At 37.5% G+C, this 16,904-nt stretch overlaps 1 protein-coding gene across 2 annotated transcripts in view; it reads right to left on the bottom strand.

Annotated features, from left to right (window-relative positions):
• Positions 1–16,904, bottom strand: part of DPP10 (dipeptidyl peptidase like 10) — a 637,668-nt gene that overhangs the window by 9,768 nt on the left and 610,996 nt on the right. For both annotated transcript variants that reach the window (XM_059704650.1, XM_059704651.1), the window contains exons 20-21: positions 10,626–10,820; positions 9,855–9,909 (exon numbers count right to left, since the gene is read on the bottom strand). In XM_059704650.1, the coding sequence (XP_059560633.1) occupies positions 9,855–9,909; positions 10,626–10,820 (250 nt within the window). The remainder of the gene's footprint in view (positions 1–9,854; positions 9,910–10,625; positions 10,821–16,904) is intronic.

Below are 16,904 nucleotides of genomic sequence, written 5' to 3'. Positions count from 1 at the left end.
TGTGAGAGGGATGTCTGACTGCCGGCAGTCAGACATTACCTGAGGGGTCCTAGATTGGAGAGGGTGCAGGCTGGGCTGAGGGACACACCCCACTCAGAGCACAAATTTTGTTCACCAGGCCTCTAGTTTATTAATAATAAGAAAGGAGCAAAGGGAAGACCAAATACTGTAGGCATGTTATTTGGGCAGCTTCAACAGGAAGCTACAAATTTATACTCCCTAGGATTCCAATGGAAGGGAGAGAGAAACATGCCCAGTAAAGCTGGGGTGACATAGGGAAAATACTTGTCTATCAATCACATTTGGGAACAGGTCATTGGCCAGAATAGGCATGGCCATTTCAAGGGTGCAACATTTCAGATATTTAATCCCCTAGGAATGCCCTCTCTTCGGCTCTTGGTTTCTCTTGTGCTCTTGTGTTCTTGGCATGTTGCATTCTCCTGCATTTTCCCACATGGCTCACAGTCATGTGGCCTCCACACACAATGGACTAAGGGACCGCAACTAGCCTGATGCTAAACTGACCCAGCTGCACCATGGGATGGAAACTCTGGACACCAGCTTTGCTTTCAACTCTACACTTCTTTCAGAACTAAACTAAGGGAAATGGGACTTTGGAAATCCAGGGATATAATTCCACACAGATAAAAATCACTCACTCTCATGAGTGAGTCTCAGAAAATTATTTTTCTTGAAATATGATAAGAGCACATGTCCCAGACCCAGACCCAGGGGGAAATGGATATCCAAATTTCCCTGGTAACACAAAAACCACTTTGTACACATAAAATTTTGAAAATAGTTGTTTAAATTTTTATAGAACATTATTTTAATAATTTTAGGTAAAATATAAAATTAATCATATAGCACCAAGTGTCAAAGGTTTGCTCTTTAATTTCATACCAAATATTTGTAAACTGCCCAAAATAATTTGAAGCTATGCAAATACAGCACTTATTAAATCATATATCATTTTAGGCAAGCCAGATATCTATATATACAAAAGTCTAAGTGACTGGCTGGTAGTTTGACATGCACTGACCACCAGGGGGCAGATGCTCAGTGCAGGAGCTGCCAAGCAACAGCAACTTTGCAGATTGCCCTCTCGCACTCTGGGAACCCTCGGGGGGATGTCAGACTGCCGATTTCAGCCCGATCCCCGCAGGCCAGGCTGAGTGACCTCACCTGCCATAGGGACCCTGCTCACTCAGCAGACGCCCTTTGAGCCCCAGCTGGAGAGGGACCATGGGAGGCTGGCTTCAGGGCATGTCTGGCCCATCTCACCCAGTCGTGCCCTGCCGGCCACCTTCTAATTAATTTCCTTTAATGTGCACAAATTCATGCACTAGGCGTCTAGTATATATATGAAACCTAAAATGATATATGATTTAATGAGTGACATATATGTATATATATATTAGATCATTTAATAATGATGGCTATGTAGAATTAAGAAAGCATAATTAAACATTTAAAATCTATTATCATACATGGAGATTCTGACCCAGCCAATGTGGCTCAATAATTGAGCATCCACTCATGCACCAAGAAGTCACCAGTTCAATTTCTGGTCAGGGCAAATGCCAGGATTGGGTGCTTCATCCCCAACAGGGGCTGTCCAGGAAGCAACTGGTCGATGTTGATGTTTATCTCTCCTTCATGTTTCAATCCCTCTCTCCCTTCCTCTCTTTCTAAAAATTAATTTAAAAACATTTTAAAAATAAAAATAAATAAATGAATATAGATCCTGCTTTCAATTCCATGCAACTTAATATTTGAAGGAAATGAGATATGGTAAATAATGTTGCTACTTAGATGAGATGGATTATTGTTTAAATTTAATTTTAAAATACCGTCTTGAAATTTTTTAAACTAATTTATTTATAAATTCTCAAAAAATAAATCAAGATGGTCAACTTTCTTTTGTAGTCCATGAGTTGACCAGAAAAGGTCCAAAAGAGATTTTAACAATTACAGTAATACCGGGCTAAGGGAATTAACTATTAATTTTAGAAATTAATTTTAATCTGTGCTCTGGGAAATGTTCCACATCTTGCTGTACATTAGAGTATCCTAGGAGGTATTAGCACTAGGAATTCTGGTGCAATTGGTTCATGATGAGTCTACTTTTAAAAGATTTCTAGATGATTCTAGTGTAGTTTAGTGCTAAAGTAATCTAGTATTCTCACTAAACACGATATAATAAGTACAGAATTTAATTTATGCTTATTTGAAACATCATTTAAATATTGATACATAAAAAAGTATAAAATGCAGTCAGACATTAATGAAATGGCAAAAAGAATGTATGTTAAGAGTAGCAGAATATTCCACTCCAAAATGTTCCACAATGGCATATCGGTTATTTTGAGCTAGAGATACTTAAAAAACAGCAAATGCAGGGAGAGGAATTCTCTGAACTCTCATAAAGACAGGTCTTCCAACAGGAACTCGATTGTTATAGATTCCTTCCCCAGGAATTCCATCAATCAGGGAAGACTAACTCTTGTCATAAAAGAGGAGAATAAAAGTTGACAGAAAAAAATTTGCCACAAACTGCATCTCCCATCTATTCTGCTAATGTCCTATTTATCTTTCTTACCAGTCATTTATCTCTCCTAAAAGACCTATATCTCTTCTCTTGTTTCCCTATGAAGATGATAATTTAGGTCTGGTTGCTGTGGCTCAGTGGTTGAGCATGGACCCATGAATCAACTAGGAGGTCACAGTTGGACTCCCAGTCAGGGCACATGCCCTAGTTGTGGGCTCTATCCCCAGGAGGAGGTATGCAGGAGGCAGCAGATCAATGATTCTCTTCCTCATTGATGTTTCTATTCCTCTCTCTCCCTTTCTCTCTCTGAAATAAATACAAACACATTTTTTTAAAAACTGGTAATTTAAGCCTGAAGTCTAAGCCACCTCAGAGACTTACTCATTTTTCCCTGGGTGTCTCCCATGTAAACATGAGGTATAAATGTCAATCGACATATTTTTATTATTCTTTTGTTAATCTGTCTTTTATTACAGGGTATCTTAGCCAATAACTCAAAAGAGTAAAGGGGAAATTACTTTTCATCCCCACATATATCAATTTTTTACTTGTATATTCACCTAGCACCCAGAAGCTTGAGCAAAGCTTCCTCCAAAATAAGGAGATAAGTGAAATAAAATTACCCTTATAGAGTGAAACCACCAAGAGTGTTTTTGTTCAGTCCTTTTGAGAGATAGAAAAATAGCTGTTGATTAGCGAAATTTAAAAGCAGCAGGCTTAATTGTGCTAACACATCTAAAGAAAGAAGTGGAGCCCAGCTGGTGTGGTTCATGGGTTGAGCATCAACCCATGGTTACTGGTTCAATTCCTGGTCAGTGCATATGCTCAGGTTGTGGGCTTAATCCCCTCTCATTGATGTTTCTACCTCTCTATCTCCCTCCCTTCCTCTCTATCTAAAAATCAATAAAAGCATAAAGAAAAGAGAGAGAGAGAGAGAGAGAGAGAGAGAGAGAGAGAGAGAGAGAGAGAAAGGAAGAAAGAAAGGAAGGAAGGAAGGAAGGAAGGAAGGAAGAGGAGGGGTGGGAAATAATTTCTTCCTATTCTTCTTAATTTTTGGCTGAAATGCCTTGTAATAGATATTAATAAGAGAAAAACAAGCACAAGGGGTTTTTTGTTTGTTTGTTTTTTTAACATGTATACCTCATGACTATATGGGAACTACCCAGAGACACTGAGTAATTCTGTGAGAAAGCCCAGGCCACCACCTTAAATACCACCTTCAATGAAAGAAGATATTGGGAGAGGTTAGTTCTACGAAGTAACCCAGAAAAGAACCCTAAACAAGGATAGGGCTTGTTATGTAAATTTAAGTCAGTGCCTTCTCCATTGCTAAGAATTTCGTATGGTTTAGACACAGGGGTGGGCAAACTTTTTGACTCGAGGGCCACAATGGGTTCTTAAACTGGACCGGAGGGCCGGAACAAAAGCATGGATGGAGTGTTTGTGTGAACTAATATAAATTCAAAGTAAACATCATTACGTAAAAGGGTACGGTCTTGTTTTGTTTTGTTTCAGTTTTATTCATTTCAAACGGGCCGGATCTGGCCCGCGGGTCATAGTTTGCCCACGGCTGTAATTTTAGAGCAATGATGGCGAAACTTTTGAGCTTGGCGTGTCAGCATTTTGAAAAACCCTAACTTAACTCTGGTGCTGTGTCACATATAGAAATTTTTTGATATTTGCAACCATAGTAAAATAAAGACATATTTTTTATTTTATTTTATATATTTAAATGCCATTTAACAAAGAAAAATCAACCGAAAAAATGAGTTCGCGTGTCACCTCTGACATGCGTGTCATAGGTTCGCCATCACTGGTTTAGAGTCATCTTTCTCTTGTTGGTACAGAGAGGGAGACACGAATGGAGATGTTCTTTATAAATGTCAATGTCTCCTATAAAAGAGTAACTTCTACTCTGTCTGTTTTCAGAGTAGAAGGATCTGCTATTTCTTAAAAACAATCAACTCAAAATTATCCTTTGGCTAAAGAGACATAGTCTGGTGTGGCATCTTCTGCTCCTTTTCAGAGATATGAGAGGGCACGATGAGTCAAGCAGAGCAAGTAAAGAGCCACTTAGCCCGTAAGAGTGCTGTCCCTAGGAAAGCATTGTTAGGGGATTGTCAGAGAGATGAGCAAGGGTGTCACAGCCAAGAGGTTTCAAGTGTTTTCCCCCTAGCAATGCTATCCCCACCTTGAGAAATGCGTTGTAGATGATCACATCCTAGGTGATAACTTTTTGGGTTCTAATTCCACAAATGCCCTAACTTCCACTGATTATGATTTAGTTATATATATATATATATATATATATATATATATATATATATATATATATATATATATATATTTATTACTACTTTGAGAAAATAGTTGAGTATTGCAGTCCACAGAACTGTGTATCACATATATAAATAATATAAAATAATAAATTGGTGTTATGTTTTTATGTTGGTTTGTGTGTGTGTTTACCTCAGTTTAATATGGTTCTTAGAAGTTAATTTTCTTCAGGAACTAAGAAGAATGGTGCCTTCTAAAGAAGGAGCAGATCCTAGAATAATGCTTCTCAACTGGCATGTTCATTCAAAGTGCTTGCAAATCTTAATAAAATGTATATTTGAATTCAGTAGACCTGGTGTGAATTCTAAGATTTGGCAAGAAACTCCAGGGCATAGCTATGCTGCTGGTTCACATTTTGAATAGCAAGTCCTTGTAGCATAATCTATACTAAAAAAGGCCTATGTGGTCCTGATGCCCTCATGCTGTGATGCCCTCATGCCGTGATGCCCTCATGCTGTGACGCCCTCATGCCATGATGCCCTCATGCCGTAATGAGCGATCACCAGGAGGCTGCGTGTGCAGTGGGCGCATGTGGATGGGTGGGGGCTTGACCCTGCGTGTGCGGCATGGAGGCGGGTCCAGTGACTCTGTGCAGTGAAGCTGGGACTCCCGCGGCTTCGCGCGGCACAGAGGAGGGACCCCTGGCTCTGGCCTACCTTTTTGGGGCAATCCATCGAGGAACCCTGGATGGAGGGCCAGGGCCTACCTCTTTGGGGCAATCGACCGATTGCAGGGCTCCCACACTGTGAGAGGGCACAGGCCAGGCTGGACACACCACCCCCCCTGAGTGCACTGATTTCGTGCACCGGGCCCCTAGTATTATAATAAAGAACAAACCAGAACATCTTCCTAGCTTCAGACAGCATGCCCTAGACCAGCAGACCTTCAAAAAATATATCAATGCTCTTAAAAACAATTCAATCTGTGGTGATGGGTTGTGGAGCTCTCCATGTGATTCTCAAGTGAAACTAGGGTTGCAAATCATTGCTGCTACACAAAGAGTTGTATTTCACAATTTTTAATATGAAAATTTGAGACCAGTGAAGCTAAATACTCTTTAAGACTTAATGATAGTGAAAGCTATTGAACATGATTCTCTCTGTACCATTTAAGAACCTAATCAAAAATGCTGCTTTAATTTAATTTACTTCAGAGAAATAACTTCTATTTCAAAACAGCTCACATCTATCAAAAAGATATCAAAACTGGTGGCCATCACATGGACTCTATAGTCAATTAGAGGAAGTTTTTCATTTGATTTAGGTAAAAAAGTCAATAATCAGTATAGACTGCTTTGTTTCAATTCTGCTGTCTTTATATTGGTTACTCAGTGATGAGATTGTTCCATTCATTACAATTATGATGTCAGTTTCATTTGACACTTACTTTTGCATTTCTTATTAAATTTTAATAAATTTATTTTATTTTTATAAAATCTTGCTTACCTATACTAGTAGAGTATTTGTGGAATATTGAAATAAAATTGGAATCTTAGCTGGCTTGGTTCAGTGGATAGAACATCAACCTATGGACTGAAGGGTCCTGGGTTCGATTCCATTCAAGGGCACATGCTCGAGTTACAGGCTCAATCCCCAGTAGGGGGCATGCAGGGGGCATCTCTCTCATCATTGATGTTTCTATCTCTTTTTCCCTCTCCCTTCCTCTCTAAAATCAATAAAAATATATATTTAAAAAAATAAATAAAACTGGATATATATGCCCAGAGGTTTTCTTTGTTTGTTTGTTTATTTTTTTAATGCTGGCTGAAGTTTATCCCATCCCTTTCCCTCTAATATACATGCAATGGTTTTAGAAAGCATGCATTTATTAATCATTGTTTTCCTTCTATTTACAGTTTAACATTACAATAAGTAAAAAGTAGGTAAGGTTAGTCTAAAATCTACATTATTTGATAGAAAAAACATTCTTAGAAACACTATCACTCTATTTCTTAATTAGCTTACATGCTTTCCAAATCTTAAAGATTGAGCTAGAATAAATTAAACACAAAACAAAAAATATTGACCAGTTTCTTATAGTTCACTTTTTTGGCATTCTGAAGCTCAAAAGTGAAATGTACCTCAGAACTTCTAAGTAAGTTTCATTTCTGCTGGCAAAGTAAATTATAATGGATGGAGTTAGCCAGCTAGCTGGATGATGTAGATGTAGATGTAGATGTAGATGTAGATGTAGATGTAGATGTAGATGATGTAGATATAGATGTAGATATGGATGTAGATGTAGATGTAAATGTAGATTCAGATATAGATATAGATACAGATGAAGATATGTAGACCATAAAAAAATTTATACCAAAAAGAAAAAGCAGGAAGTGGACATTCAATCAAATATTGCTGAATGTAAAGGAAATAAGTTGATCAAAGATGGTGAATTTCTGGCCCTAGTGCTGCCATATACCCTTTCTTTCCCAGTGATTATGTTTGCCTATAATCAATGATAGTAAATTTATTTCAGGTTCCCCAAACATGATCTCCTTCCTGAATCTGGCATCTACATCAGACTATACTCCTTGCCCTCTATTTGCTGAATAATGTTTACCATCAGTCCATGTCCCCCTATCTTCATGAGGCTGTTTAAACCTTCTGAGTCTGTTCTAAATTTCCATACTAATGAATGCTCCTACAACTCATTTGGTCTTTGATGCCTGCTTTTGTGTGCAGCAAGTAGAGTGCTGAAATACAGAAGCCCTGAGTCCTTTGTAAGCTGTTGCATATATCATGAGCATTAAAGAGTATAATGATCTCCACTAGATGCACTTCCATGGGGAGGGGGTAAAAAATAGCATAACATTTACTATCTTAAGCACTTTTAAATGCACAGTTCAGTAGCATCAAGTGTATTCATATTGTTGTGAAACTGATGTCCAGAACGCTTTCATCTTGTGAATCTGAAATTCTATGCCCATTAAACAACTGCTCTCCCTTTCCCCCACCCCTTAGGCTCTGCAACCATAATTGTACTCTTTTTCTCCATGCATGTAACCACTCTAGATGCCTCACATAAAGGGAATCACATAGTATTTATCCTGCTGTGCCTGGCTCATTTCACCAAGTCCAATGTCTTCAAGGTTCATCCATGTTGGAGCATGGGACACGATTTCACTATATGCACATTTTAATGTAGCTAGAGTTCCCATTCTTTTGAAATGACCACTTTCTTCGACATTTTTGTTTTTTCACTAATACCTTTACCGCTAATGAGGGCATTTCATTTATTTGTTTGTTCGCATTTATATTATAGGGATATTGTTCACAAAATATTTTTTTTTGGTTCCTTGAATATTACTGACAACCAGAGCTAAATACAACAAAGACATGGTGCACTGCAGGTATCTGAAGTGGGGGAGGACATGTATGCCACCGGAAAATTACCAATTATTTTATGGCATGTGTCTCTGGGTTCACTTAGGAATAGCTGAAAATACTCAATATTTAAATCCATGAGCACCAATAATTTGCTTTGTCTAGAATAGCACAAGATTTCTTTCTTTCATCTCTGTATCCTTATAGCATCTGGCCCAGAGACATATTTATATACCTACATGAGGTAGGTATATAAATACCTACATGAGGTAGATTTTATTACTCTAAAAATGATGTTGAATCTGAAATAAAAATTATTGCTATAAGAAGTAAGCATTGTGCAGAAGATACAGGAGACATAACTATGCATTCGGTCATCTTTCAGATTCTAAGCCATGTTCGCCTTCCCAAAGCTTGCTGTTCCTGCTGTGCCTTAAGCTATTTCTATGACTGCCTCCCTTTGATTATTTATGTCCCAGCCTAAATGTCACTTAATCAGAGGGCTCTTAGCCGACCACTCAATCTAATAACATTGGTCTTTTCTGCAGTTAACTTTGATCCATTGATTTTTTATAAGATTTATTGTCATATGAAAATATTTTTTATTTATTTGTTTACTATCTTTTTCTCCTCTAGAAGGTAAGCTTCACAAAAACAGAGCTCTTTTATGTGCTGTTGTTATTTTAACACCAGGCACTAGAAACTAATAAATAGTTGGTTAACTGCCGGGAGCCGGTCCATCCTTACTGTTTCAAAGGACCTGGCATATATGGCATACTGTTCTTAAAATGTTTGCTCACCTTCTTGGCACTATGTGTTTTAACCAAGGTCACCTCTCCGAGAAAGGTTGAATCCCTAGGTAGGGATTTTCCCCTGAAGTTAGGGAGGGAATAAAACTCCTTAACTAAGTGCCAGGCGGGTAGTTAATCAATTTAACTACAAACAATCATGCTTAAGCTACATAATCTTTACTCCCTGGAATGGAGATAAGAAACGCCCTAACCTTTGTAATAGAGATTGACAGGATTAAAATGAACTGGTATAAATACAGATGTAACAAGACAGCAAGACACAGGGCTTGGAAGACAGGACCAAGAGAGACAGAGCCTAGGCACAGAACCTACACAGAACGTTCTCTAGGGACAGAAGAACTTCGCTGGTGAGAGCATGCCGGAGGACCCTGGACAGGGACTGGCCTCGGAGCCTGGAGGCGGAGCCTGGCGAGAGAGCATGGCAGGGGATCCTGGACTGAACCTGACTGCGGAGATTGGCAGGAGAGCCTGACTAGAACCTGGTGACTGGACCTGCCTGGAGAACCTGGACAGAACCTGGCTGGAGATCCTAAGCAGAACCTCTCTGGAGATCGAGACCAGAACTTGGCTGGAGATCCTGGCTAGAGATCCTGGCTAGGCTGCTGATCAACTGAACGCTGTCTCCGTGTCATTCCTTCTTCGCCGACTCCGTCTACACCTTTGGGGAACCCCTGGACCCGGTGGGGCTGGACCCCGGCAGTTAACACATTATTGAATGCATATATTTAGTAATTATAATATTATATTCTAAAGAATGATATACATAATTTAGAGTAAATTGAGGAAATTAATTATACATACACAAACACAAACAATTTTTCTACTATTTACCTTTCCAAAAATGCTTAATCTATTGGAGTCAATGTATGGTAGTTTCAGTAAAAATCTGCAGTGAAAAAGAAAAAAAAAATTGTTATATCTTCTTGACTTAAATGCACATGGAAATTCATTCTTGGCACACACACAACACAAGTCAAACTAGAAATACTTTTGTGGCTGCATCTCTATTGATGTATAAAAGCCATGTATTTCAAAATCTTGCCAGTCAAAGTGATGGTCCAATAATTTGGGTAGCACCTGGTAGCCTGCTAACAAATGCAGACTATTGGGTCCCATTTAAGACCCTTGGGTTCCATTTAAGATCCTTGTGCCCCATTACAGACACACTGAAATGACATCTACATTTTAAAAATATCTTGTTGCCTATTTCTATGTACAGTTTTAAAGAACCTACTAGATTTCTCAGGCCATTCTTTCATGTCAGTGTGGTAATTGTAACCGTGAAGCTCAGGAATTGTTAATTAACTAAAGAAATAATAGACATTGTGAATTATGATTAAAAAAATAGCAGCATAATTAAGATCTTTCATTTTCATAAATCCAAAGTGAATTCTAATTCCACAGAGGAAATATGATAATTATTTTATTATGGTGCTAAGAAAGAAAAGTACTTGAAAAAATGAAATTGTCTATGTGCTTAACTTAGAAAATTGTCTAATAACTAAAATACAAATATCTGAGTCAGCACCCATCGCAATATATATCATTTACCTAGCGCTGATCTTTATAGAGAAAACAATAGGAATATGTGCAGCCACTTACTTCACAGCTGTTATTTGGTCCTTTACTTCCACTGAACCTAACCTTCGATGAATCTCCTGCAAAATTTTCAGGCCCTGGAATCCACTTCCTCTGCCATCAAATCGTGCAATGATGATGCTATCTGTGTCGACAAGTACTGAGTCCCAGTCAATATGGAACTTATCTGTAACCAGCTGGCTTCCTGGTTCTTCATCCCTGCAATACCAACATTAGGCCAAAACAAGAGCAATTGCCAATCTGTTAGGAATTTTAAGGTTCACCCTTATTAGCTAACAAAAACTATGGAAAAGAGGTATGATGGCTATTAATCTACTAATTCTTGATGATAAACTTGAAGCTTTAAATTCCATTTTTAATTGTAAAATTTTAAATGAAAATTTCTGTGAAAATACAAAATAAGATTTAAAACTGTGCTTGAAAGATTAATTTAACTCATTTTTCAAAAGGGAAAAATGACAAAATAGATGTATATTTTCCATTGGCATTTATACGGAGTGATAATCAAGTTTACACGCAAGCTCATCTTTATTAGATATCTTCCAGACAGTGTTTCCGAAATGCCTCGAAAATGGTCTATGAGGGCTAATGATTTTGACAGAGCAGAATCAGTTATAGAATCAATAATAATTTAACAAGAAATGTACAACCCCACTCAATGTCAGACTCAAAAATAAACACTACATTTATATTTCCTTTTTCTTTTTCTTTTTTTTGGTGGTTGTTGTGGTGGTGGTGGTTGAATTCTCACTGAGGAGAATTTAAGCAAACAGTGAGGTCAAACTCTTTGTCATTGACAGCAACAAAAAAAACCCACAGACACATAAGTTTGAAAAATGTGGAAGTTAAAAGTAAACAAGGACTGTTGAATTATAAAGCATGAACCTTCTCTCCAAAGGAAAAAGGTGATAAAAGTTTAAATTTTCATATTCCAACAATATTTATTATTTTATTTTCCAAAATATCAAAAAGTAAACACACACACACACACACACACACACACACACACACACACACACACCACCAACAACAAATTTTCATAAAATACCACAAGTTATCGAGGTCCAAACCTAAGTTTAGGATGAGCACACAGGAAGTGGTCCATGTGAAAATTTTGAAGGGCATCAAACATCTAACTCTGAAAAGATTTCCATTTTTAGTTGGACTACACATCAGAAACTTCCACCCTACTCACTCTTACTCTCCTATAAAGACACTGAAGCCCCTGCCTTCATGTTTATGCAAATGTTTACCTAGAAGCTCCAACACACACACTCATCCTCATGAACAAGTTCTCAGGTTATCAAACTTGCTAAAGAAACTAACTTCTGGGCAGCAAACAGAACTGAGCAGCTACAGGGGTTGTTTGGGACCCGTGAGTCAAGTAAGAGAGGAAGTAGGGAATAGGGCAAAACATCAAACAATTGATATTTATAAAATGCTATTTTGGGCTGAATTGTGTCCCCTAAAATGCATGTGTTGATTCTCTAATGTCCTGTTTCTTAGAATGTGGTTGTATTTGGAGACTGGGACCTTATAGTGGTGATTAAGTTGAAATGAGGCCATTAGGGTGGGCCCTAATTCAATCTGATTTGTGTCCTTATCAGAAGAGGAAATTAGGACACACTGAGAGACCCCAAGGGCATGTGTGCACAGAGGAAAGACCCTGTAAAGAGACAGCAAGAGGGCAGTAATCTGCAAACTAAGGAGAGGGGCCTGAGAAGAAAACAAACTTGCTGCTACCTTGATCTTGGTCTTTGAACCTCCAGAACCATGAGAAAATAAATTTGTTGTTTAAAATACCCAGTCTGTGATATTTCCTTTTAAGCCCTAGTAAATTAATATAAATGTTTTCTGTGGCCCAAACACTTAGGATCATTGCCTTATTTACTATACACTACCAACATTTATTTAACCTTTGTGCGGAGGAAGTTACCTGCACCATAGCTTATTACATGCATTATGATGCCTCCATCATAAATAAAGACTGTGTCATTGAAGTTATTCAACCAGGACCTCCTCATTCACTCCTAAATCCCACTGGTAATCCTGTGATCCAAATCAAGATCTGCTTTGTCCTTCCATAGTATTTGCAATCTTAGTTTCTTTTCTTGATTTAATTCTTAATTTTAAAATGTATTTTAATATTGGCAACCTCAGCTCCTGATCAGATTATTGGGAATTCTTCTCGCACATGCCCACATCCCTAAATGAGAAATTTTATAGCCTGGTTCAGAATAAAGTCAGGAATTGTGTTATTTTTTTCCAGTATCATAGGTGATATTGATATGACTTGCTCACCATTGGAAAGACAGTATGAATCGCTCTGCCTAACAGTTTCTGATACATGGAAAACACAGCAAATGTGTTCTTGTTGAACTAGATCCTTTCAGGGAAAGTAGGCTCAGGTGAAGTTTAAAATGGAAAGACCTGAAAAAGCCTTGAGTTCAAATTCAGAGACTGTATTTTGAAACTTGGGGGCTTATTGAAAATATTAGGAAGTAAAACATGATTCACAAAGGACAAAATACAATGATTGACTTGACCCTTAAAGCTGAGTAGAAATATGACAGTTTGGGTCTTAACTTCATGCTGAACATAGGCAAGATACTAAAATTCTAAGATTCGGTTTCCTTAACTTTAACAATGGTAAAAATTCTGTTTTCTCTCCCTCAAGGAATTTTGCAAATATTAAATGTCCTAATGTATTTGAAAATACTTTATGAAATATAGTAAGCAATATAAAGCATTGTTAGATTCATCAAACAACAGAAAGTGTTATTACTCTTTTGTTGGAAGCCGTTTTTGCTTATGTTGAGCATATTTCTTTACAGATCAAATAAATAACTATACAAAAAATTTTGGCCAGTTGTGCAGAAATAAAACTGGGCAATATTGGTAGATAAAAATATTGGGCCATGTCGTGTGACCTATGTCAGAGGGATTTCCATTTTCTATATTGACCAATGATATCTTAACACACAAACATTAAAAAATTAATCAACAGAATTTTTTGGAGCGATTACCACAGTGTTCTTAATTATTAAGGCAGAATTTTTCAAGTTTAAACACTGGCAGCTGCTCCAAGGTAATGTAAATGTTTTGTTAATCTGAAAGATATTTTTCAGTTTATGTATGATCCATTGCATTGTACAGAGCTATTTTAGGAATTCACAGCTATGTTAAGCTTAGACAAAATGTAAGTAGTCAAAAACATTTTATGGCAGGAGAATAAATCATTTTAAAATATAGTTTAAAGTAGGGCACATTCTCAAACTTTTATGATCAACGAATAGCTGCCTATTTTTTAAAACAAAGGCTTTCAATCCTTTAATCATGTTTCCAATGCTCAGTGAAAATAGTACAATTTCACTCTCTTGCTCCTTTCTCTAATTTGCCATTTTTCACTTCAACCAATGACTTTAACCCATTTATACGCTGGGTTTGTTTCCCTTTCTTTTTTGGTCCACAATGCAGGCATATCTATTTCAAGGTGAGTTAGGAGAGACCATACATTATGATGCTAATATTTCCATTATAAGGAATAACCCAGACACTTGCAGGGACAGGGTGAAGATTCTTCATAAAGTGAGAAATGACAAATATTAGGTTCCCCCTGCCCCCAAATAAAGACAAAAATATACTAGTTATTAAGTGTGGTAGGGATATCAAGATAGTTGGTGGTAGGCATGACTATAGGGCATGTACTATAGACCAGATCATCCACCATGTATAAATGGGTACACTGGCCATGTAGACTCGTGAGCTTCAATTCACCCAGTTCCTTTTTGTTTTTCTGAGTGTCTTTCTAAACTTTTTTTTTAATACTATTTTACCTTACTCTGGAGACCCATAGAATGGAGGGTGTTTGAAGATTAAGAATAGAAACATGTACCAGTAATTTTGTTGAAAGTTGTGGTGAAAGAACAATTCCACCTGTTTTAAGCATTGGAAAGGTCACAGCAGTATGAAACTTCTCTATTGCCTTATATAGGCAGTGAAATTGAATTAAGACTGTAAACTTTTCTTCAAAGTTAAGATTCTCAAGGGCCCAATCCTTGTCTCTTTTGGTGCCTTCAACACTGAATGTGTCTGTATGAATAAAGAGTTCAGGATATTAAATTTAATAAAACATAGAAAGATAGATGAGTAAAATGCACAATATCTAGAAGATCTTCAAAATGACAGAGCAAGACCCCATTTGATGACATGAAAAATACCATCTAGACAGAAACTGAATTATGGAGGAAAGATTTGTTCAGACTATATGTTTGGTCAGGTTCACAAAATGCTATTTAATTTCAAGAAAAGAGGGTTGAGTTTAGCCTCAGAAGACATAGGTTTAAATTCTGACTTTGTTACCATTGTGTTGAGTTACCTTGAGCAATTATGTGCTCTTTTTATCTTCATTTATTGTCTTCATTATGAAGTAAATAATATTTTCTAAATAGTTAACATTTTCTAAAGCCCTTTTCCTAACCAGTAATATTTTGGTGAAAATAAATGGAACAAAAATATTTTCCAAGGAGAGCATGTTTCATGATTGATCTATGACATGGCACTTTGCTTTTTTGTTTTTTTGTCCTACCTGGAAAATTTTAGAACTGCTCTACTGTTTCATGGGTGAACTTCGAGGATATTATGCTAAGTGAAACAAGCCAGGAAAAGAAGGACAAATACCTTATTATTCCACTTATATTAAGTACTTAGAGTGATCAAATTATAGAGACAAAGAGCAGAATGATGGATGCCAGGAGCTTGGGAACGGGAATGGGGAGTTATTGCTTAATAGGGACATATTTTCTGATTGGGAAGATGAAATTCTAGAGATGGATGGTGGTGATGGTTGCACAACAATGTGAATGTATTAATGCCACTGAACTAGATACTTCAAAGGGGTTTAGATGGTAAATTTTATGTCTATTTTACCACAACAACAAAAAAAGCTTTAAAAATAAGCACAAAAAATAAAACTGCAATACTGAGAGTTGCATATTTGTGTCCATTGGAGTGTGGAAGGAGGAGACATAAAATTGCTTATAGTCGTCTCAGCTATTTGCTCTTTCTAGGCCTAGAATAGATCAACTTCAGCTTCATCAGTGCTAGATTAGAGTTGAAATCATTGAGGACTGTGTTGCAATTTTATTTCAGATATAATAAACTCAAAGAGTGTGAAAGGGAGGCTGAAGAACATAATGGAAGGCAAGATAAGGGAAAGGAAACCTGCCCCGCATGGAGCCACATCACACTAAATTCTTAAGGAAAATCAGTTGTCAACTCTTCTGATATTGTTCCTTAGGACAGATTTCATTTCACAATAGAACATGAGTTTGATATCAGACAGTAGTAGCCTTAAAAATATGTCTTTCCCTAACCAGTTTGGCTCAGTGGATAGAGCGTTGGCCTGCGGACTCAAGGGTCCCGGGTTTAATTCTGGCCAAGGGCATGTACCTTGGTTGCAGGCACATACCCAGTAGGGAGTGTGCAGGAGGCAGCTGATCGATGTTTCTCTCTCATCGATGTTTCTAACTCTCTATTCCTCTCCCTTCCTCTCTGTGAAAAATCAATAATAAAATATATTTCAAAAAATCTGTCTTGTTTTAATCTAAAATTTACTTTATATAAATTTATAGGCAGAGAATATTTAGTTGTAACATGTGTACATCTAAAGCCTAATGAAGTTTTTCCTCTTCCAAACAATGTCTACATATTAGCTAAGGGCCCCTTGGGCCAATTCCTTCTCTCTATTTCTCATTTTATTGTCCTAAGATTTTTTTTCTGATGGATGAATTGTCCTACAATAGCAGAATGAGTTTTCTCATATATTTACTATATCATATGAGGAATACTATTATTTTTCCTTCCAGAGAACTATTTCTTGCCTATATACATCCTCTTCCATTAGTAATCTAATCTAATAAAAGATAAACATGCAAATTGACCATACCTTCGCTATGCCCCAAGCCATGCCCACCAGCCAATCAGAGCAACTATATGCAAATTAACCCAACCAAGATGGCAGCTGGCAGCCACAGAGCTGGAGCAACTAGGAGGCTTGGTTGCCCCAGTGATGGAGGAAACCAAGCTTCTCGCCTGCCCTGGCCAGCTGTGGCCTCCGCTAAAGGCAGAGTTTCAATTATAGAAGTTTCATTTATAGAAGATAAATAAATCTCAGATACCTGCTTCCAGCCAGCCTCCATTGGGAGCTTGGGTGGCTAGGGGCCATGGCCAGCCTGCAAATAGCCATCAGCCCCTCACCCAGACTGGCCAGGCACCCCAGCG

Source organism: Myotis daubentonii, chromosome 7, assembly GCF_963259705.1.
Source record: "Myotis daubentonii chromosome 7, mMyoDau2.1, whole genome shotgun sequence".
Taxonomy (NCBI): domain Eukaryota; kingdom Metazoa; phylum Chordata; class Mammalia; order Chiroptera; family Vespertilionidae; genus Myotis; species Myotis daubentonii.
The sequence above is the reverse complement of the archived record's forward strand: the minus strand, read 5'-3'. Positions and strand labels throughout refer to the sequence as shown.